This window comes from Panthera tigris, chromosome B3, assembly GCF_018350195.1.
Source record: "Panthera tigris isolate Pti1 chromosome B3, P.tigris_Pti1_mat1.1, whole genome shotgun sequence".
NCBI lineage: Eukaryota > Metazoa > Chordata > Mammalia > Carnivora > Felidae > Panthera > Panthera tigris.
In genome coordinates, this window is record NC_056665.1 from 38,223,628 (window position 1) to 38,248,045 (window position 24,418).

General features: G+C 50.6%; 1 protein-coding gene across 2 annotated transcripts in view; it reads right to left on the reverse strand.

Annotated features, from left to right (window-relative positions):
• Window positions 1-15,261, reverse strand: part of SMAD3 (SMAD family member 3) — a 119,759-nt gene extending 104,498 nt beyond the window's left edge. For both annotated transcript variants that reach the window (XR_006218557.1, XM_042988577.1), the window contains exon 1: window positions 14,604-15,261. Coding sequence is in view for 1 of the 2 variants with exons in the window: in XM_042988577.1 (XP_042844511.1) it covers window positions 14,604-14,809 (206 nt within the window). In the remaining variant the exon portion in view is untranslated. The remainder of the gene's footprint in view (window positions 1-14,603) is intronic.
• Between the last annotated feature and the right edge of the window lie 9,157 nt (window positions 15,262-24,418).

Genomic DNA, 24,418 nt, shown 5'->3' on the forward strand with positions numbered 1-24,418 from the left:
TGACCCTCCCCCATTCATACTCTGTCTCTCTCTGTCTCAAAAAATAAACATTAAAAAAAAAATTTTTTTTTAAATAAAAAAAAAAAGAAAACGACAAAAAAATTACGTAAATCAGCCAGCACTTTGTTTTTAACCACTAAACATCTATAGAGTTTTCATTTCTTCATCTATATGCTTTCAGAGAAAGTTTCTAGGAGATTCAAAGCCAGTGAGACTCACAACGACACTAAGCGTGCCATTGAATTGCACATGGTTTTGTAGGTAGAATACCACAGGAACCAGTAGAAGATTTCCCCTGGGGGCATGAGCTCTCAGCTCTCTGCCCTTCCCCCACTCCAGACTCAAGGGCAAGTTTCTACCTTCATTTTGTCAACAGGAAAACAAGACTGGAGGGGTGGAGACCGAAATCTGAACTGCTTAAAGAGACCTGGCTTGGGTCACAAGATGTCATCCTCAGGCATAGACTTCAAAAGCCTCGAGGGTCTCCCCTGTGAATCACCCATCCACTTATCTCCCTGAACCCCAATTTCACACCTCTTCCAAAGCTGCCATGTTGGCCAACTGCCAACAATCCACCCACTAGAGGCTCCAAACACAGTTACATAATTGTTTCTGGGTCTTGTCTTGACTGTAAACTCCATGGGGGCAGCTGGTCTCTGAATGGTTTACCACCACAACTCCCGAATTAGCAAGACATTAGGTAAGCGCTCAGGAATCTACTCAGAGAAGAAGGTAAACAGTAATCAAGTATTGATTGAAATTCACCAAGTGCCTAGCAGGTACTAAGTATAGTAATGTGTCAAAGAAATAGCCTGGATCCTTGACCTCAAGAGGCTTATCGCAATCCATTATCGCTGCCCTGACTGCACGCGACACAACATTGGCCAATGAGATTCCAGCAGGCTCTTCCTGGATAAAGAGACCCCACCCCCATGCCCCCACCAAGGAGAAGCAGCCCTTTCTGTCCCCTGGATGTATAAAGAGGGTAATGCCTGCGGCAGCTGTGGCCATCGCTGGACCAAGGAGGAGTCAAGCTTGAAGGCAAAACCCCTCAGGCTGAAGCTGGCAAAGCAGAAAGACGGAAGGCTCCCAAGTCCTTGGTGATGCCCGAAGCCTCCCTGCCTCCAAACACGGTAGAGGAGATAATAAACCTCCACACCGTTGAAGGTGTTAGTTGGGTTTTAGGTTACCTGCAGCCAAAAGTATCCTCACGCAGTGAGTCTGGCCCCGATACAGAATATAGGATGGACCACAGAGGGAAAGGCCAGCGGGCTCAGGGCACTACCAGGCAGGAGAGGGCTGCATGATCAGGACTGCTGGAACTCAGCAAGAGATTCCAGCCTTACCCATGACATGGCCTGGTCATCTCCATGGAGCCCAGGGCCCAGTTCCCACGATGTCTCTCTGAAGAACTGGAACATAAATAATTAATACTCCCTGCCCATACTCACCCACACACATGCCTCCTTGTGTCTGTGGGGTAGAGAAAGGGGGCGGGGGGGGGGGAATGAGAATGCATCTTGTTCTATTTATAAGACACGGCGTAGCCACAAAGGATGACGACCAGAGCTCCATAGTATCAGCTCAAGTTCTCCAAAGCGAATGCTGCCAAGTTTGGCTTGAATTTACACTTCCCTTTTCTCAGCCTGTGACCGGTCCACTTTTGTCACTCCAGCTGCTCTCCTTAGAGCTCATCAGACAGGGCCTCCCCTATGACAGCCGCCTGGTTGGAGAACACAGAAGACTCAAGTCCCTCTCCAGACTTCCAACAAGTTATTCGGGGCAAGAGAAGATCGCAGGAACGAATCCTGAGAACACAAAGCGGCAGTGAGACGGCTCCTAGCCCTTCCGTGTTCTCTACAGAATTCCACTGGCAGAGGGGTTATTTGGGGCCACGTGCTCCACAGAGGCCCTGGCACATTCCATGCATTGACCACAATCAGAGAGAAAGAAAAGGCATGCTTGCTGTTATTTTTAATTCCTTCCTCAATGCCTTCCAAAATTCTTCAGCAGAGGGTTTATCCACTAAACTTGTACCAACAACCAGCCAGTGGTATCCTCCGGGACTCTAAAACGGAACAGGGGAGCAGGAAAGGTCAGCTCACAGGAGGAGTCTCTTGCTCCTGGCCATTAAATGTCGTCTGGGTTGCGCTGGGCCTGAGAGCATCTCCTGGGTTTTGCAGGGACACAGCCGGGAGAGGATGCAGACATTCTAGAGCCGGGTGAATGCCTCACCATCTCCTCGCAGCCACCCCCGCTCTGACCTCTAACCTCTATTCCTGTTGCTGGAGAGCAGCCATCCGCACAGCCAAACATTCCCTAACTCCTGCTCCAGTTAAGAAAGCTCTAGCGCTAACTTCACTGTGTTAGATTATTTCTGAGGCCTCATCCGGCTTTCGGATATCATGTTGCCAACTTGCTGCCTGATCTCAGGCAAAGTCACTTCACCTGGACCAGGAGCAAATAGCTCAGTCCCTGACCCTTCAGCAGTAACATACGAACCGGCTGATCTAATCCTCCCGTTACCTAGTCAGGTATCATTAGCCACTGGCACGGAGGCAGGGTGACTTAGGGTTACTATTTGCCCAGGTTTGGCTGGACGTTCCAGGCTTATGCTCACCTTCTGGCCATAATTAATAATCGCACTGCTCCTTTTCACTCTTAGAAGTGTCCTGGTCGGTTCAATGAATTCGAGCATCACCGTAGGTTCCAGAAGGGCTAGAGACTCCAAGGCAAGTCCAGAGAGGAGTCCATCTCTCATCATGGGACCTGGAGCAAATTACTGACACAATTTCACTGACCTTCTTATGAGGCTGAAAACGGTAATAATGGTATAGCCTCTTCCGGGGAGCCTTGGGGCAGGCAACCAGGGTCAGGAACCAGAGACTGGAGTTCAGATTCCTGTTCAGCCGCTGACCCCTCAAAGCCTCAGGCTCCTCCTCTGTGAACATGAGTAACTCATCCTTCTTAGAGTAGTACAGATGGGTAACAAAAACCAACTAGTCAATCAGTGGCCCATGCTAGCGTCTGGTATACAGTCAGCACTCACTTCATGCTGTCTCACGCCCAGGTGAGAGGGCTCAGGTGACCGGCCACGGGTCCACAAAGCTGACAAGCTGGCACAGCGAGCCTAAGATTCTGGTACCAGGCCCCAGAGCATGCGCGCCCTGAGTTCATATTCCTACTGAATTTTGAGCATCGTGTATAATTTTTCTCTAATGCCTTTGTGAAAATCTGGGTGTAAACTCAGAAGCCTTAATCCATCTCTGTCAGAAAGGGTTTTTAGCAACACTACAGAGCTGTGCTTCATAAAGAAATAGCAGGTGACACTGTAATATTTTCCAGTCTGCAAAGTGCTTTGAATGCATAGCTCATCCAAATGTTTATTTATTTATTTATTGAGAGAGAGAGAGAGAGAGAGAGAGAGTGTGAGTACATGAGCAGGGGAAGGGGCAGAGAGAGAGAGGGAGAGAGAAAGTCCCAAACAGGCTCCACACTCAGTGCGGAGCCCGACGCAGGGTTCCGTCTCATGACTGCGAGATCATGACCTGAGCCAAAAATCAAGAGTCAGACGCTTAACCGACTGAGCCACCCAGGAGCCCTAAATGCATAGCTCATCTAACCAAATAAGTTCAATAATCCTACTAAGGGAGGTATTATTTTCCCCATTTTACAGGTGAGGAAAGAAGGATCAAAGAAGCTAGGTGACCTGTCCACGTCACTGAAGCAGCAGGTGGGGAGCAGGGATTTGAACGTGGATCTCCTGAACATAAATCCAGAGCTCTCCGCTGCCGTGCACTGTCCCTTCAGAAGCAGGTCTCTAGCAGTGTTCTCAAAAATGGCCCATGAACCACAGTTCAAAACTTTATCTTCTGAAAATCTGTAAGCTTAAACAGACAACAACAGCAACAAAAAGCCGACTCTAACCAGATAAGGGAAGTTGTACCCAATCTCTAAATGGCCATGATATCTGCTTGCTCCGGGTGCTAAATGAACAACACTGACTTAAATAAACTATGTTGCTCTCTTGTTAAGGAACAGAATCTGTTTTTAATACACTCAGGACATTCTGTAAGTCTGCAGGACAGAACTGAGGCATTCTTGCCGACTGCAGTGCGGTCGGGGAGTGGAAGGCTTGCTGGCCTAGATGATCATCAATGAAGAAATTAAAAACACTGTCCGGAGACATTCCACCTAAGGCCGTGCGCCAGGCACAGGGTAGGCCAAGGGGGAGGCCGAGATCTGGTCTCGAGGCCTTCGCTTGGAGAGACCAGGCATCACTCCACTCACTTTCCCAAGGAATCCATGGCAAGAGGCGGGCATGACTCACCAGCTAATTACCTGAACACTTGGGCTCCCAGAGCCCTCCTGGCTGTACAACTAGTCTTCTCTCCTGACGGTGAACAAAACACTATTCTCACCCTGGTCCAGACATAGCCTAAAGCTGTCCACATGGTGGTGTAAGGGATTATGACTCTGACCTGGATAACTCAGGCAGAAAACCTGCTGTTACTGGCCATGGGGGTGGGGGAGGAAATGGAGCCCAAACCCCGCAGTGGCTTTGGCCACGCCATGCCCCTACTTGAAAATCCCTGAGGCGCTCAAAGAGCAATGTCCAAATGCCTCGCCTGGCCTACCAAAGCCTTCCCTGGTTCCTCTCCGGCCACTCCTTCCTCCATGCCCTGGCCACCCCGGAATGTTCTGCCTGACCCAGACACCTCCATGCCCTGGCCACTCCGGAATGTCCTGCCGGCCCCAGACACCAGGTCCTTGCATGCTCCGTCTGGCCAGTGCTCCAGGCAGCCTTCGCCCCACGCCCATGCTCTGTCCATCCATAAGGTCCCGCCGGAGCACCACCTCCTCTGTGAAGCCTGCTGCCTTCCCGAGGAAGAGAGCTGCTCCTCCTCAGGGCTCCCAAATCAACACTTGTTTGACCTTTACTAGAGTGTCTGTCCCCTGAGCCCGCCACAACTGTGGTCGCTGTGACCCTTTTTTGCCTCTGCACAGTTCAGAGGCACCTGACCTCGACATCTCTATATCCCCTGAGGCCCCACACAAAGTCAGTGCCCAGTAAGCCTACCCAACAACAAATGCATTAGCAGGTGTCAAACTCTAGCTCCACTTCTAAGACGGGCAGCTGCAACACGTTATCACCTCCTCCCTGATCTGTAATTTGTTCCCATCCGGGTTCAAGGTGAGGGAAATCAATCCCTGTGAAAGTCTCCACAGTCTTGTCCATACAGTGGTGCACCTAGGCGGGGCCTCCATCGTGGCTTGACAATAGAGAGGGGGTGGCTAGAAACAAGCTAGCTCCACCCCTGGTAGGCCCCAAGCAGAGGACATGTGAAGGCTCACATGCCGTATGTCACGTTCAAGGGATGGAAATCAGTGCAACTGATGAACGGAATATATTCTATCTTCCTTACCTTGACAAACACTTTAACACAAGGTGGAAGTCCGGGTGGGCATTTAGAGCTCCCTGGGCTCTTGGTTTCACATTGGGATGCAGACATTCAGGGAGAACTGGGCCCAAGTGCCAGCCCCCCGCCCCCCACCTGGTGCCATCACACACTCAGAGGGGCTCGATGCACACCCATACAGACACCCACGAGCGTGAATTCCATCCAGCCTGTCTATCCCCCTGCCCTGCCTTGTCAGCCCTCAGGCCCATGGGGGCACACACATCCATGGAAGATGCAGTATACCCTTTCCTGGGCAGATGGACCTGGAAGAGGCCCACACAGAACCTGAAAGCAGTCTCGAGACCACTGGGGCAGGGAACTGAAGGTCGGGACTCATGGCTCAGTCTGGAAGGAGGAGGTGCAAGCTCTAGATGGGCCATCCCTTGGCCCTGGGGCTCTGCCCCATGAGAAGAAGTACACCCAGAAGGAGGGTCAAAGCCCAGCCGTGCAGGCACGAGTCCTCCTGTGCCTATCCAAGGGCAGCCCAGGGTGCCACCACCCACACCCCCGTTGTTTCAGAGCCACGAGTTTCTGGTGCCGACCATCCTTACTTGACGGCCACGCTGACTGGTGAGGTGGGGCTTCCAACCGGAACTGCTTCCCAACCGGGGCTCAGAAAAACACCAGCAACAATAAACACCACGCACTTCCACGCACTTACGGGCAGGCTATCGGTGACAAGTGCATGAGTCACAGCACTTCTTCTTCAGGAGCTTACCCATCCCCCGCCCCAGGAGCACTGATTCATCAAAGTATGTTTTCAATACTATTATTTTTAGTCAGCCAAACAATTTTTTTAAATGACAATAAAGAAAGGGAGGGGGGAGGTCCCCTGCTGGAACTGATGGATGCCATCAGTCAAATAGCCCCCTCAAAAGGGAAAAAGGAGTGTTTGCTGAGCACCTACTATGTGCTGGGAGCTGCAAATATTGGCCAAGGGCTTGGTCTCTCTTATCTCATTTGGGTTGATTTATGGCAGTCCCAACCCCATTTTACGGATAAGGAAACGGGTTCAATAAACTGAGGCAGAGGTTCCCAAGGCTGCCGCAGAGTTAGCAACTGGCATACTCCAATCCAAGTTTGTCAGATTCCAGCGCCCTTTGCTCTTTCTTCATTACCATGCTTTTCCTGTCCACCCACACCCTCCCCCCTGCTCCTCAGGTAATATTTTAAGAACCTGCTTGGTTAGAGATAAATGGTTACACACAAAACTTAAAGGGATAGCAGAGCAGGCTAACTCACCCTGCCGTCCCAGGCACACAGAGAAATAAGGCTCCCCTTGAGTCTGAATCCAGTAAGGGGAAGAGAGACTTTACAACGGGAAAGATTTGAAGTGAAAGGAAAAACCCAATTTCCATCATCCGTGCCTGCTTTCAGCCACTTGCAACTACTCAAAAAGTCCTTTCTGGATCCATTACTCCACATTTGGGCTTAGCCCAGAGGTGATTTTTTAAGGAAAAAATGCCTTTTGGCATTTTTGAGCTGTGACAGCGTAAAAACAGACCTTTAAAAAACACACACCCAAAAAGCATCACTATTTTCAAGAGTCCAGTCTAAAGGAAAAAGAAAAAAAAAATGGTGGCACCTTAGCGCTACAACTTGGCTTAGCAGTTGGTGATGCAATACTTACTTAGCAGCAGAAGCAGCCGGATTTATAACTCTGTAGGTTTCAAAGGTAAACCCTTACACAGTGGTTCTTAAAGCGGTACTCCAGTCCCAAACTCCCAGCAAAGCATTAGAGGAGAAACTTGCCCCCTATAAGCCTGGAGAGCCACGTGACACAGAAAAAGTACTGTTTCAGGAGAAACTCCCTTTTCATCTCTTAGCTGGGGGGTTAAACTCATAACCTCCACGCTGCCAAACAAAAGGCACGAGCTTTCGAAATCCAGCATAGTCTTTCTTTATATAGATGCTTGAAAATAAATAAAGGAAGCTTCCTGGGTAAGCTCTGACATATGAGCAAACATTTTCCACAGGTATCCTTTATAATGCCTACCTCTTACATTTAACCATTTTTAGGCGTCTGTGGTCATTAGTTTAAGTAAACTTCCTGCTCTGAGAAGAGCCAAAAATAGCAACAAAAGAAGAAAAATTGCTCGTGGCATCTCAAGACACACAGCCTTCACATCTTTCTCGTAGAATTCAGCTATTTTTATATTCCTTTGTAGTTAAATTTCACTGATTTAGACTCACAGGGTAAGGGAGAGGCAGGGAGGAGAGAAGGGTAACATAACTAAAATTAAAGACTGGATTATAGTTTTATTACCTTCATTTATGTAAATTAATTGGCACTAGATTGATGGGGCCTTAGGACATTAATAATTAAGAAAGACCTATGATATATCGTTCAACTGAATGCATGCAAATAGGAGCTTCTAAAATGCTTGCATTTTAGAGTTAGAAAGGCCCTCCAGTAAGGTTTAGCTCCCCTATTTTCCAACAGAGAACATCTGAGGCCCAGAGATGTTAAGCGATTTGCCTCAGGTCACACAGCTAATCAGAAACAGAGCTAAGTCTAGAAACCTACCCAGGTCTGCTGACTCCTGCGTCCAAAATGACCCCAAAAACCTTGTTTATAATAAATTTTTCTTTGACAGCATTCATGGGGAGAAAAAGCCTGCTCAACAAACTTCAGCCTAGTCCAGAATTAGGCGAACTTCTTAATTAATAGGCTTCTATGGTGTTTTCATTTTCAACTGAGTCTCTCTGTCAAAACATTCTGCAGTAGTATGCACTGTGGCAGGCTGCTGTTTACAGCAGAGGCCTCAGATAATCAACAGCAGAGAGTGTGACTTGTGCTACAGATTTGTTATTTCTAAAATAGTTAATTAAATCAAAACAAAGAATAATGTTACACGCTCATGCACACACACACATGCACACACACACACACGCAAATTGCCCTTGTCGAGACTCAATAAACTGTAAAGTTTGAGGGATTTGGCTCTCTGGCATCAAGAAAACAGTATTTTACAAATTTAACTCCTGGGAACACTTAACAGCATTATTACAACTCCGGAGAACCCATGTTGGCAGCCAGTGGACTAGAAGACGTAAGAGGGCAGGTGTGGTGTCTGTCTCATTCACGATTTCCTCCCGGCCATCTAGCACAGGATTTGGCCCCAGGTAGGCACAAGGAAGGAGAGCATAAAAATGAACCGGACAAGTCCTCTGGGGATCTGTGTTCTAAAACTTGGCATAGAGTAAAATTAGAAACCAAATTTCTGTAGGGTGGCGTTAATATGGCAATTTCCAACTGTTTCCAGGAACCACCGTGCCTGAAAGTGGAGAGACTGAAGGCTCCAAGGCCAGGAACCTCTCAGCGGTTACTAGATGATTCCCCACCCTCCTTGGGGAGGAGCTAGGACCATCTAACACCTCAGCAACCATTCCTGTCTGCAGAAGGTGGTAAACCACCCAGTCCCAGGCTGCCTTCGGGAGCAACCTTTCTGGGCACTCGTCTTCCCAGCCAACTAATACGAGCAGATGTGGATTTGGGGAAGGGGGCGGAGTTGATATATGTTTTTAACAGGTCAATTCACCAAAGGAGACAAGGACAAAAGTTAATTAGGACTAATCGTGAGCCTTGTTGATTGCGAAAGCTGCATGCACGTTACACAATTTAACAGCACATATAGGAAGCTGGGGGAGAAGTGGATAAAGAAGGTGGGAGAACAAGGTAGTGGAAATAAAGTCTGATTTCAACTTTTAAAACCAGCGCTGCTTGGTCCTGTTTATTTCATAGAGAAGCTCACACAAAACAATGGCTGTATTGTGCATTCAATGGCATTAAAATCCCCTAATAAATTAACAAGTGAAAATTAATGGCCGCTCAGTCCATTAAATCATGTTAATTTTATTTCCATTAAAATAATACAGCAATTACAACTTTACATTACTAAACCAATATTTATTTTTCAAAAACTCATTTTAATTGGGTTCCTGATGTGATAAGCTTGAGCCACATTCTGTCATTTTCACCAGCTTCTGGCATTTCTCATTAGAACGAAAGGACTACTGTATTTGCGGACTTTTTTCCATTATTAAAATTGTCATTTGAAACTTGATGTCCTTGCAAAGACTTTTAAAAATACGCTATTCAAAGCTCTTACGTCCACGCAGAAACCCGGGCGTATAGGATTTATTTCAGCAAGTGTTAACCAGAGACAGAGAACGCTAGGTCCCACCAAAATTCTGAAATTCCAAGTATCCACGATCATCTCCAAGTTATCCAGTTTTTATTGACCCTGTTATGTTCTAAGCTAGTATGTCTAAAGTCACTCACTGTTCGCACCGAGGAAACCTGAATTTCAGGTTTGCAATACTAAATGATGTTTTACTTCAAAGGGAGAAAGCTGTACACTGGAATAAATACTGCACAAAGGTCCCTGGCCCTTCGGTGCATGCTACGAGGTACCATATTTACAACAGGACTCCGTTCAATAAAAGGCAGAAGATAAAGATGTCCTGATTCTTGCAGGCAGGTATCACCATGTACCTGATCATGCTGTCGTTCAGAAACTTCCTTTGGATAATAACTCCTGCCCTCGTTTTGATTTTCCACCTTACAGGGAGCCCTCCCTCCTCTCCCCCACCTCCTCCCACAGAATTAACAGTCTGTCCCCACGTCTCTGGGCGCTTTGTACATCCCCAGGCTGCAGTCCATTTCCTGTATCTTTGGCCAAGTCTATCTTCCAGTCTAGACAGGGAGCTCCTTGAGAACCGGTGCCCTGCCTTGCTCAGTGTAGAAGGTATTTAATAAATGAGTGAATAATTTAGTAATGAACAAATGATAGACACAGGAGGCTAAAACATAATACTTGTATCTGTCAAACGCTCTGGTTTACAAAACATCCCTGAAGGCCTTATATCATCCTGATTTTACAGGTATAGATGTGAAGGATCTGAGACATTAAAGTGAACTCCTAAATCCGTCCAGATATTACAATGGCAAGGTCCAGGACTTGAATTTTGTGCTCTTTCTGGCGAACACAGATGGCTGCCATTATTCTGTTTTCTGACAGTGACTTCTAACAGTATTTAAAAGACATATTATAGTCCCCACCTCCACCCTGAAATCACTCCATACTAGAACTCATTTTTTCTTCTGATCGGTGGGAATAAAAAAGAGATAGTGGTTAGACGTGCAAATAATGCCTTATGAATGTCTCCCTTACTGAAGTAGAAGCTGCTTACAGGCAGGGGCCGTCTCAAGTTTATCTCTGCATCCTCTCCCATTGCCTGCAATATTGACACAGACCTGGGAGGGGGCCAGTCATTATCAATGAATCCACAAAATCCAACCCTGTAACATTTGATTAGGAACTCGGAGCCAGGGGCTGTCGGTAACATGAATTGGCCCAAACATTTAACTCCTGGGTGCAAGCAGCAAGTTCCAAGATTCCAAACGTCAAGGCAACATCCAGTGGCTCCTGGGTTCAGCCGGAGCTCTGAGCCAGCCCCCAGAGTCAGCTACGCACGGTCTGTGGGCCCCTCTTCTTCCCGGCCCCTGTATGTCATTCCCTTAATCAAGGTTAACGAGAGAAAGGAGAGCCGATGGACCACCTCCCTGGCAGCCAGAAGTGGGCTTGCTTCCAACAGGCGATACCAGAATGGTGCTCTGAGCAGCAGCGAGAGGGGTGGGTGGACAGGAGACCAAGAAGCCACTCCTGCAGCCTTGGTAAAGGTCTGTCCCCAGACGTCTGAGAAAGGAACCTTAAAGATGACTATCTTTTTCCTCTCTCCCTAGGGTGAGAGTAGCCTGGTAAAGTCCAGGTGGCTAACAGGAGGAGGCCACGTTAGAAGAACGGATTCACAGAGAAAGGGGAGACGGGTATGTGTCAGACCTGGTGTTGGGTTCAATTCCCCCATTTTCCTCTGGACATCGACACAAGAAAGTGCTTTGACATAAGAAAGCCTAAATTCCTTTCCAAACGAACCAGACTTTAAGCTTGGTCCAGCTCCCAGCAACTGGACCAAGGCACAGATCCCATCGGTGAGAGCAGTCATTCTTAAGTGTGCCTGGCTCCTTATTACTGACATAACAGGCACACACCTTCTCTACTTTGCGGTGGTAAATGCGAGGACTCCACTCTTATCATCTGCCAGGAAGATGCCTACTGCTTTACTCAGAGACTCAAGCAGGTGACAAGTAAGATGCTGTTACACAACTCGTCTAAGTTCTGCCCATCCTGCCAGACCTCAGAGTATCCTGATAGCCTCTCTGCTGATGTATCTAAATCAAGCTCTTACCACTTCCTTGGCACTGGTCTCTTTTACACGCCTGGTATCAGTAAGCCTGTATCGCTCCAGCTCTCCTGACCACTGAGACAGGTTAGAGCTGGCGTAATAACATAAGCAAGCATGCCGTCTGGAAGATCCTAGGATACAGCTGTAATTGCCAAAGGTTGCTGTTGCTGATTGTGACTATACATTAGCCAAAACACTCTCGTCAAATCTCTTTAGACTGAGGTCTTCTGAAACCCCAGGGTAGCTTTAGGCGCCCACTGCCCAACACCCACCCGCCCCCACACACACACACACATACACATCATGGGATAACGAGGTTAAACATTTCCCTTGGCCAACTTTCCAAAGCCCTAGTTATGAAAGGTAGCACAGAGAGCGCGGACAATTCGACAAACACCACCACACTCTCTGGGGCTGAGCAGACGTGCTGATATCACTGACGTGGAGGCCAGCTAGCCACCTCCCCCAAGACGTGGCCTTTAGTTTTCTGCCCACGACCAAAACAGTGGCAGCTGTTGCCAAGGGAGACAAGGTGACCCAGAGGCGTGGGCACAGAATCCAGGGATGAAAATCCATTTTGTCTGGGTCCGCCCAACCAACTGGGTTTCCCTGAGAAGAGACTAAAAACAAAATCTACCTTCGTATAGGCCCTTGCCAAGGCAGGTAGAAGATGCCCAGCTCCTAAGAGAGTCAGGAGAAGGCCAGGGGCAAGTCAGCTTGAACTCTCAGAAACATCCAGAGCTTTCCTTCGCCTCAGGCGGTGGAGGACTTTGGAAGAGGAAAAGGCAGGCCATAGCTATGCCTCCCCAGAGGGTGAACCAGGGGAAGCAAGGGCTCTCCTGCAACCAGTCGCCAGTCATTAGCAACTTTACCAACAAAGATCCACAGCCGCCCCCACCCCAACCTAACAGTGCTCTGGCATTCAGCAAAGAATGTATTCAGAACCTTCAAAGTACAGAGCAGCTCCTGATGGGAAAAGGAGCACATTCGATCCGAGTCCCAAGTCCACTGGGCCAAATCTCTTCCCCTCCCTCCCTCCTCCAAAGTTTTCTCAACTTTAAAAAGGAGGTAAACCTGAAGTCTGACTGCCCTTGCTATTTTCCAGGAGTTTCTTTCTTTCTTGATCTCATTAAAACCATGTGAAAGTGCTTTGTAAACTGTAAAATACTTCACGCGGCTGCTCATTTTATAACTGATGCCTTTTTTTTTTTTCCTTCTGCTTCAAGGCATAAAGCACTTGTCCTCAATGCACCCAGACAGGTAAGGTGGCAGGTTTTGCATTCACCCCTCCCCGGGGGGGAGGAGAAGTACACTCATTCACCCCCCCCACCCCCCACACACACACCAGAAGGAATAAAGCAGAATTAGGAACCAGAGCTGGGACCAAAACCCAAGGCCCACGACCCCATCCCGTCACACCAACTCCTCTGAAGTGGATTCTGGCTCCTGATCACACACCCAGAACGCACTTCCCAGAAAACACACCGCCTTCCCTCCCCCTGTATTGACTGGATCCACCCAGTTAAAAAAATATATATTACTTTTTAAGCCAGCACTCCCACCATATGTGGTATTTATTTCCAGAGGAGGCCCGTTCTGGGCTCCCGTGGACAGATGTGGCTTTGTGCCTGCCTCACACGGCTGGCAGGCCTTGTACAGCTGCCCCAAGCAGGTGGCCAAGGATGCAGTCCACTCGTGGCCCAGGAGGAAGGACAACGATCTCTGTGGGGCTCAAGCCCTGGGGACCCTCTACTCATTCCTCTGCAGCCTGGGACCCCCAAGGACATCCCGCCCCCACGCACACACACTCCCTTGGTGCAGAATCAGACTTTAAAGGGAGCCTAGAGGGACAGACAGGAGGCTCAGGTGACCCCCGCTTCCCCCACCCCCACCCCTCCGCCACACACCCGAATTCCCAGCCGGGGGCGGCTAAGCTAAGAGAGGGCCCTGGGGAGTGGAGAGAAGTCACTGACCCCTTCTATCAGCCATCTGTGAGCTCTCGCCTGACCTAGCTAGCGCGCTGCGGAGGAGAAAGGAGGTCCGGCCAGATGGCAAAGCGCTTGGGGAAGGAGGGCTCTGCAGGAATGCGAGGGCCCATTTGAGGAGGCCCACTTTGGGGTGCGTTTCGTTATCTGATCAGCTCGAAGCTCCCTCTCTCCTACATCAACCCGCAATCTCGGGCTGAAAGCAGGGCAAATAATCCTTTGGAGGAGGGGGAGGAGAGACGACCCTAACCTCTGCCACTTGTCTCTCATTTGAAAGCCCTGCGCTGCAACGAAAGTGCGTGTGTGCAGAGGGGGGCGGGAGACTGGCACAACCGAGTCTAAAAATACTCGATAAAAATGCTAATCCCGAAGGCAAAGAGAGAACGAAGAAGGAATCTGTCAATCACGAGGCTCCCGCTCCTCACCCACAGCCCCAGCTGTACGGACTGCATTCCTGTTGCGGAGGAAAGAAGTGGGGGGACAGGACTGAAGAAAAGAAAGGGAGAGACACCACCACCTCCACGAGCGCGGGCCGCGGGGGCGGGAGGCGGCGGCGGAGGAGGGGCTCCGGCCCGCGGAGCTGAACAAAGCGGGCCTCAACTTCTAGCCCGGAGCTCCCGGGAGTGGGGGGCGCCCAATTCCAGCAGCAACCCCCTTTCCGGGAGGTGAAAAGCGACTGGAAGTGAGAGTGCCCCGCGGAAGCCCCACGCTCTGAATTTTTGCAAATCCAGAGAAGGTTTTGTTTGGGGTCCCCTCCAGCCTCTTCCGGACCGCGAGCCCCACTGCCCCCCCCCCTTACACACACCCACATACACGCACACACACACCCTCCCGCTCCAACCCCACCCGGCCCTGCCGCGTCAGGGGGCTGGGCGGGCGCGCCCCCCGGGTCGCTGGGGCCCCCCACCTGGGGATGGTGATGCACTTGGTGTTGACGTTCTGCGTGGTGATGGCCTTCTCCAGTTCGTCCAGCTGCCCGGTCTTCTTGAGCTTCTTGACCAAACTCTTGACCGCCTTCTCGCACCACTTCTCCTCCTGCCCGTTCTGCTCGCCCTTCTTCCAGCCCAGCAGGCGCTTCACGATCGGGGGGGTGAAGGGCAGGATGGACGACATGGCTGGGGAGGGCGCGCGGGCGGCGAGGGGCGCCCCCGGCGGGGCTGGGCGCGGCGGGGCTCCGGAGGCGCAGAGGGGAGCTCGGCCGCCCAAACTTCGCCTCAACTCTCGGCGAACTTGCCCGCGCTCCGGGCCGGGCCGCGGCGCTGCAGCCAGCGGGGCTCGGCGCGCGGCCCTGCGCCCCGAGCGGCTCCCGCGGCGGGAAGAAGGGCGGCGGGGAGGGCGGGCGGACGACTGCGGCGCCGGGTCGGGAAGGCCCCGAACGCGGGGCGGAGGCGGCGGACGCGAGACTCGGAGTGGCAGAAGAAAGTTTGGGTTTCCGCACGGGGTAGCTGTTTGGGTGCCGCCTCCAGGAAGGAAAGTCCAACCCCCAGCCAAACTTTGCTCGCCTCGCTCGCTTTGATGCGCAGATCCCTCCGCCTCGGCAGCCTCGCCTCCCCGCTCCCCTCCTCCTTCCCGGCTCGCTCGCTCGCTCGCTCGCTCGCTGGGCCGGCCCGGGGCGTGCGCCGCGCTCCCGCTCCCGCTCCCGCTCCCGCCCGCTCCCAGTCTGTGTTTCATGCAAATCCGCGTGCAGCCTCCTTTCCAAGCGCTGTCACCGCCCCCTCGCCGCCGCCGGGGCTCCCCGCCTCCTCCCCCGCGCCCCGCCGCCTCCTCCCCCGGGCGCCTTGCCCACCCCCAGCCTCCGGGAGGGCGCCCGGCCTTCCCCCGCTCGGCGCAGAGCACGCCCACGTGGGCGACCGCGGCCGGCGGCGGCCCTGGCTGGTGCGCGCGGGACCCCGCGCGGCCCCGACCTCAAGTCCGGCGGGCGCCGGGAGGAAGTCGTGGGAACGGAGCTGCGAGAGGGGAGGGCTGGGCTCTTGCCGTGGCGTCCACTCTCGGCACCCACACTCGGGAAGCGCGGCTGCAGTGGCGGGCCGGAGGGGGTTAGATTGGCAGCGAGTGAGCGCCGGCCGGAGGCTGGCGGGGCACCCCTGGGGGCACCCCGGTCGGAGGAAGGGCGCGCGGAAGGTTGAGGCCCAGGAAGTCGGGGCGCGCACTTGGACGCGTGCGCGCTGATCCCGGGAAGGGGCCTTGGCGGCGCCGGCGACCCGGGAGCTGTTTTTTTAAAATTCTCTCATCGGTGAGATCACACCGGCCGAGAGCCCCGAGCCTGTGTGCGTGCGAAGGAGGGATTTGAGATTGGGGCGGAGGGGGGAGGGGTGTGCTCTCAGAAGTGGAGATTTGGGGATCCCAAAGACTCCCTGGACAACAGCCAGAGCCAGGGGTCCCTTGGGCCTTGTGAATCAGGTTCCGGGCAGAAAAGGGGCCTCAAAGACATCTGTTGAGTTCAGGAAGGAATGAATGGGGGCGCTTTAGAATTTATCCTGGGGGAGGGGAGATTACATTACTGCGTGGTTGCAATCTGATGATACAAAAAAAAAAAAAAAATCCGAAATTCGACGCCCCCAAAACTAACTGGGACAGAGCTTTGTTTACAAAGCTGTGAACTCGCAAAAAGGGGGAGTACTCGGGAGGTTTGTGTTAAGCAAAGAAACACCGGGATACTGGGGGAGCCCGGGGCTTTTCTCGCCACCGGCAGAATTCGGGGGCTTCCAAGCGCAACACCCGCCCCCACCACCGGCAGCTGCTTTCTGGAGTCACCTCGACCCTCGGGGGGTTTATCCTGCTGCCCCTCCCCTGCCAGGCCTCTAGCCCGATGTCTAAGGTCTTTGTTTGTTTTTAACAGCAGGAAACCCCCCTGGTGAGAAAGACGTTATCCGCTAGCGGGTGGGGAGTTACAAAGCCCTGTGAGGTGTGGCCCAATCCACAAAATCGGCCCAGAAGCTGCAGGGGTCCCTGCCGTTGAAGAGAATGGCCTCCCACAGGCCTGTCAGCTGCTGCTGCAAAGGGCTGTGCTCTTCTCACTCGCCTCCTAACTCCCCTGCCGCTCGCCGCTGAGAACCCCTGAACCCCAGTTGGGGCTTTCCCTTTCCCCCTAGTCCTCCTCGAGTAACCTGCAGCCACTGTAGTATCCGGTTGCACTCCCTTTTCCCCAGCCCTCATCAAAAAAGCAAAGGAAAGAGCAATCGATGGCTTTCTTCAGGCCAGGTAACGCAAATGGTGCCCTCTTATTTAATCCTCGTAATGGCCTTCCAGGTGGCTGTCCCGTGCCTCCCTCGTCCGGATGCGGCGCCTGCGGCACAGAGACGTTTACAATACTTACTCAGGATTCCAGGCGGCCCCGCTGGAATTTGAACCCCAGGCTCTGTGAGGCCAAAGTCCACATTCTTGCCTTTGCGTTCAGCTAACTGCCTTGCAGGGTCCTGGAAGACAAAGATGACATCCCTGATAGAGCTCTTTGCAAAACAAAAGTTCTTTACCTAGGTGCACCATTGTGGCAGGACAAGGAATGTTTGCTCGCGCACTCAACAGGGCTCCCACCAGCTTTCCTCTGGACCTCGGGCGGTAGCCACGGGAATCCAGTATGAAAAGCTTTGCAAGCAGTCAAGTGCTGCGAGGGGATGGAACCCACATCTTGGGGCCCTGCTGGTGCAGGGTGGTGTGCGGGTTAAGCGAGAACAGCTCCTCGGTGTTACAGCCCTCCTCTTCATTTCTGGGCAAACGGAAAAGGAAGCCACAGGCCCCTATCCTCAGCCTAGAGACGCAGCGAGGCAAGGAAGTGTGTGCCTGGGAGAAAGGGCCCCTGCAGTCACCGTCTCTTCGGAGAACATTAATCTTAACCTGAGCATCAACTCATGCAGCTGGGACTGTGGAGGGGCAGATAGAGGACCTCCAGGTCCATCCGTGACTTGATCTGACCTTTTACCCTGGCTCCCTCCCTCCCTTCACTTCGCTGAGCATCTCTCAGCTGTAAGAATGGAGCAAACAGCTGTTACTGTGCAAACACGATGAGTCTAGAAAGAGCTCTCCTGCAACGCAAGCCTCTTGTTCTGCGCAAGCAGAAGCCACGTCTGGTGGAGGGAGGCGACGGGCACCACGGAAGCAAGGAGCCAGAGATCTGAGAAGTAAATGAAGTGGAAGGGCCTGGGGGGTACCTAGCCCTGTAACATCACGGCATGGGAAAAACCCCTCTTTCAGCCCTCCCATTTTCCCGAAGGGGAGGAAATGACTAGTCAGCAGCTAGTGTGGCTGACCCATGCTTTCGTGCCCTTCCTTCGCATGCCATCATCCGTGTGACAGGGACAGCTGTGCGTGCAGAAAAACAGTGCTGGGACCCACATGTGAGGCCAGCAAGTGCCGTTTCTGGGGCTAGTCCTCTCTCCTCTGGGCTTAGTCTCTCCACAAGAAGAACTGAGGGGCTAAGCCCAGTTTCAACCGAGCAGTGAGGAGAGCTGAGTGATAGATGCTTCCCACCGCTTAAGAGGACCCTGCACGCTCCTTTGACTTTGGGCGGTGAATGGGTGGGCGGCTCCGGATGGATAGGAGCTCTGTTCTGGCGCCTGGTCTCCTGGGGCCCAGCCAGGCCAGCTTTTGCAGAGGTTGTCCTTGGAAGGGAAACATTAGCCCAGTTAATTTTTCATCACCGTAAGCGCAAAGTTCAAGAGAGGTGGGATGGGGCCAGAGGCAGCAACGCTGTTTCCCTGGGAATAGCCAGTCCTATCAGGAATGGCCTCACAATGGACTTGCCAAAGGGTTTTCATCTATTTGGAGTGGCTCCCAGGTGGAACCCTGGAAAGAGACAAACGCATGACTTCAATTCTGATTGTTTTTCCATTAGCTAAAGGGTGTTTAATCCACAAGTGGTACATCTGGAAAGAGCTTTGACATTGTTCTGCCTTCACTTCACACAGACATCAAGTGACATGTGGTGAAGGGAGGTGATTGGCAGTCTGGACAGAAGTCAGGATCTAGGCAGGCCTAGAACTCTCCTCGGAGTGCCCTCACCTGAGAGAGAGCGCCTCTGTCTGTAGCGGTGGGCGGCACCTTATACCTGTGAGCTCTCCCATGGCGCCAGACAGAGCTGGGGTAAATTTCTAGCTCTCCCACTTCCAGCTCTGTGATTGTGGGCAAGTCCCTTAACTATCGGTATGTCAGTTTCCTCTTCCATATAATGGAAATAATAATCACATCCGCCGCTTAGGGCTGCTGGAAGGAATCAAATAACCCATGTGGAGAGCTTGTCACAAGCACATAGTATGTTCCCAATATACATGGATACGGTTGATGCTTACCACAGCCTACTATGCAGAAGTTAGAAGCAGTAAGTTCTGCATACACAAAGCAAACAGAGGACTCTTAAAAAAAACAGTTCCAAGTGAAAATAGTAACACAGAGTAATGTGTTACATAAGTAAGTAATGCTACTTACGTAAAAGATTACACATGCACAAAACAACTGTGTGCATTGTGAAAGGTGTCTTAAGCAAGACGATATACATTGAAACGCTTCACACTGATTAGTATGGGTATTATTTTAAAACACCGCACACACATACACAAAATAACAAGTGTCTGAGAAGATGAGACATTGTAGCCCTTGTGCATGGCTGATGGGAATGCAGAATGATGCAGCCACTGTGGTAAATGGTATGGTGTTTCCTTAAAAAAAAAAAAAATTAAACAAAGAAATACCCCTTGATCAAGCACTTTCACTTCTGGGTTTATACTCAAAGGGAGAAAAATCAGGGACTCAGGTATTTGTACACCCACATTTATAGCAGCGCTATTCGTGATAGCCAAAAGGTGGAGGCAATTCTGGTATCTACTAATGGAAGAAGGGATAAACAAAACGTGGCATATACATGCAATAGAATATCATTCAGCCTGAGCAAGGAAGGAAATCCTGTCCGATGCTACTGTGTGGATGAATCTTGAAGACATTGTGCTAAGCGAATCACCAAAGGACAAACTCTGTCTGATTCCATTTATACAAGGTACCTGAAATAGTCAAATTCATAGAGATAGAAAGGATGGTGGTTGCCAGGGGCTAGGGAGAAGGAACAATAGGGGACTCGTGTGTTATGGGTACAGAGTATCAGATGGGGAAGATGGAGAGAGGGTTCTGGAGACGGATGGTGGTGATGGTCATACAATAATGTGAATCTGCTTCATGCCACAAAACTGTGCATTTGAAAATAGCTAAAATGGTCATTTTTAGTTAGGTACATTTTACCACAATAAAAGGCATATACAGGGAAACATTTTGAGGGTGGACATATGGGAACGGGGGATGAGGCTAAAGGGGAAAATCTATGAATTTGTGCATTTGTAGTGATGAAGTGCGGGGTAATGAGGAGGGTGATTAACCTCACCCTCTGTTCCAGAGCTGAAGTCGTATAGGTGCTCAATCCATGGTAGTCAATATACTAATTCATTGTTCTCTAGTTTGCTCATAAGGTAGAGCCTTTGGTTTCCGGAACCTTCCAGCCTCTAGTGATCGTATCTCACATTGGGAGAACCCAGCCAAAAATATTTAAAATGTCCCACCTTGCGGCACCTGGGTGGCTCAGTCGGTTAAGTGTCCGAATTCCGCTCAGGTCATGATCTCACAGTTTGTGGGTTTGAGCCCCGCATCGGGCTCTGTGTTTACAGCCCAGAGCCTAGAGCCTGCTTCGGATTCTGTGTCTCCTTCTCTCTGTGCACCCCCCCCCCCCCTGCTTGTGCTCTGTCTCTCTCTCTCTCTCAAAAATAAATAAACACACACAAAAATAAAAAACAAAATGTCCCACCTCATGGCAACCCCGTAGGAACACAAAGACTCCAGTTTTGCACCATCTGACAGCTTAGGGAACTGAGGGTCAGGGGACTAATACCATTTGCGGGTCTGGGCCCCGGACCTCAAGGATAGGGTCTTGTTTGAAGTTCTCACAGTTGCCACAAGATGGTTGTCACTGTGGCCACTTCCTAGAGCAGGGACCACAGAAACCCAGGGAATTCAGCTGCAGTCGCCCAAAGTGGACAGCTAACCCTAGACTGCCAGCCCAGCATGGGTTCTTCTGTCCCTGGAGCCCCCTAGCAGGCTTCCTGGTGGTGTTGAGGACAGAGCATCCCTGGGAGAGGAGACTATCCCTAAAGGAGCTCGAGCATAGGCGCTAAGGAAGGTACTGAGAGGGACCAGGTCTGACTTGGGGAGCTATGGGGACAAGACATTGGACTTAGGGTGAGGTGTGGCCACCTGCAGCTGTGTGCACACCGAGGTGTGGGTCCAGGACTGCAGGGGCGGGGGGAGAGGAAGGGTCTTCGGGCAGGTGGTAGGAGCCCATGGCAGGGTTCACAGAGCTATTCTGAGATCTGCATGAGCTCCTTGCCAGCATTCAGAACTTGTAGGAGTTGGGGGCTAGGAGAGAATCCCGATAGGCACATGGGTGTGTGTGGGGGGGGGGGGGTGGCTTGACCATTGTGTATATGCTGATATGTTGGTCAGTCTGTATATGCAGGTGTTGTTGAGATTCTCATGTGTGTGTGTGTGTGTGTGTGTGTGTGTGTGTGATGTCTATGCCCATGCCTCTGAGATCTGTCTTGTTTGAATCACATTATTTCACAGAGTCCAGCCTTACACGTGTAAGTGAAACAGGTATATGTTTTGTGCGTTTTCTCCCAAGGCCCGTGTGTTTTTGTGTTTGCATCTTACATGCCTGTATGTTTGTAGAGGTCGCTGTGTTTGCCCTTTCTTATTTTCTGGGATAATAAGAGTCACAAACAGAGCCTTGGCTCAGGCCCAGGCTCTCCTCCAGTCCAGGGTTCAGTTTATAATGTGAACCTAAAAAATGCTAGTTAGAAAATTGTTGGCTCATTATAATTGCATTTATTTATTTTTTTTTAAATCTTTTTAATGTTTATTTTTGAGAGAGAGTGAGACAGAGCATGAGCAGGGGAGGGCCAGAGAGAGGGAGACAAAGAATCTGAAGCAGGCTCCAGGCTCTGAGCTGTCAGCACAGAGCCTGACAAGGGGCACGAACCCATGAACCATGAGAACATGACCTGAGCCAAAGTCAGACGCCTAACCGACTGAACCACCCAGGCGCCCCTAACTGCATTTACTTTTAAAAGCACACACACATACAGAGAGCCACCAAAGAGTGGTATGCCAAAATGAAAATGTAGTTCTACAAAGGCAATGAGATCATATCCCTTTAAATTATTCTTAATATATTGGCATGCTATTTTTAGTTTTGTTTTCTTAATGTGTATTTGTTTTTGAGAGAGAGAGAGGCACAGAGAGAGGGAGACACAGAATAAGAAACAGGCTCCAGGCTCCAAGCTGTCAGCACGGAGCCTGACATGGGGCTTGAACTCATGAACTGTGAGATCATGACCTGAGCCGAAGTCGGACACTTAATCAACTGAGCCACCCAGGCACCCCGGCATGCTATTTTTATATTAAAAATGAATAGAATATACCATATCACAGTTATACCTCAATTTGTAAAAAGATTTATAAATTTCTTCATGTTTATTTATTTTGGAGAGAGACAGAAAGAGAATGGGGGAGGCAGAGAGAGAGAGAGACACAGACTCTGAAGCAGGTTCCAGGCTCTCAGCTGTCAGCACAGACCCCGATGCGGGGCTTGAACCCACGAACGGGGAGATCATGACCTGAGCCGAAGTCGGACACTCAACAGACTGAGCCACCCAGGCGCCCCTTAAAAGGATTTAAAGGAGAGAAAGAAAACGATGTGTAGGATGAAAGTGGAGTCAGCTGTCTTCAGTGTGACGACCGTAGGTTCTGGAAAGTGGAAAGGAACCCGAAGGTGGGGCTTCAGATTCCCTGTCGGGTCTGAGACAGCTGTCATGCTCCAGGGGGGCCGTCACTCCTTCTGTGTAGTCAGGCCCTGGGTATGTGAGAGGAGCAGACTCCTTACCGCTCAAAACAACACACACACCTAGGGTACTCTGCATCTTGTATACAACTCAGCATCTGAAAACAAACATCCTGTGGTTGACTCAGACTTTGAAGGAATGAAATAGAACTGAAGGAAATAAGGAAAAGCTGTCCCTCTCCCAAGAGATTCACCCTCACTGAAAGGAGGGATAGATGAATTTGGTTGTGTGCTTTGTTACAGAAACAAAATGTTTTCATTGCAGGGAAATCTTTCAAAGTTTATAATGACATCAGTAATGAAGGCTGTCTGCAATAAAAAGAAAGCAGGGAGGGGCGCCTGGGTGGCTGAGCCGGTTAAGCGTCTGACTTCGGCTCAGGTCACGATCTCATGGTTCGTGGGTTCGAGTCCTGCATCGGGCTCTGTGCTGACAGCTCAGAGCCTGGAGCCTGCTTCAGATTCTGTGTCTCCCTCTCTCTCTGCCCCTCCCCTCTTCTCTCTCTCTCTCTTTCAAAAACAAATAAACATAAAAAGAAATAAAAAAGAAATAAAGCAGTGAGGTACTTACTGATCCACGCTATGGCATGATGACTTTGAAAACATAATGCTAAGTGAAAGAACAAGTTGCAAAAGGCCACATGCTGCATGATTCCCTTTCTGTGAAATGCCCAGAATAGGCCAATATGCAGAGACACGAAGTGGATTACTGGCTGCCAGGGGGTGGCGGTGGGGGAGGGGCCCAGAGTTTCCTTCTAGGGTAGTGGAAATGGTCTAAAATCGAGCAAGGTGCAGGGCGCCTGGGTGGCTCCGTCGGTTAAGCATCCGACTTCAGCTCAGGTCACGATCTCGCGGTCCGTGAGTTCGAGCCCCACGTCGGGCTCTGGGCTGATGGCTCAGAGCCTGGAGCCTGCTTCCAGTTCTGTGTCTCCCTCTCTCTCTGCCCCTCCCCCGTTCATGCTCTGTCTCTCTCTGTCTCAAAAAATAAATAAACGTTAAAAAAATTAAAAAATAAAATCGAGCAAGGTGATGGTTGCACAAGTCTCGGAATATACTGAACACCAGCGAATTGTTCATTTTGAAATGGGTGCATCGTACGATATGCGCGTTTTAGCTCCGCAAAGATGCTTTTAGAAATAGCGCTAAGGGCTACTAAGGTCTTACAAGTGCTGGGCCCCGTTCTAAACATGTCACATGGATGACATGAACTCATTTTTACAACTGCCTGGAGTTGGCAGGATGTTACCATCCACTTCCCAGAAGAGGACACTGAGGCAGGATGAGGTGGCCTCACTTAGACAATCCAAGCACCCTGCTAGGTGGCCCTTGGCCGTAACCATGTGAAAACAAACCACAACCACTAACTAAAAATAACCATGCCACAGTCACCTGCTTTTTCATTGAATATACTGTGGACATCCTTCTATGTCAACAAATATACTCCGACTACATTCCTTCCAGTGACTGGGGAGGATTCTGTCGCACAGATCTGTCATAATTTGTGACCCCGGTCTCTCAAGATTGGCTATCTAGGTTGCCCCCAATTTTTTTTTGGTATTAAGGACAGTGCGGCTTTAAACATTTTGGGGCGCTTGCCTTGTGTACGTCTCTGTTTACTTAGAGTAAGTGCCTGGAAGGCGAACTAGAACTTTTGATGCCCTTAACAAAGGGCCCCCGACCACATCAGCTTTATGAAGTGAGGTCCCTCCTGAACACATTCTTTTCTTTCTGTGTCCCTCAGTGTCAGTCACTCCACTCAAGGGGACCACGCTTCTTTCTAGCCATGACTTTTGTTGTTGCTGTCGGTTTCTTCTGAAATCAACCAAGGAAAAAGAGTCTGCTGAAGGAAACGC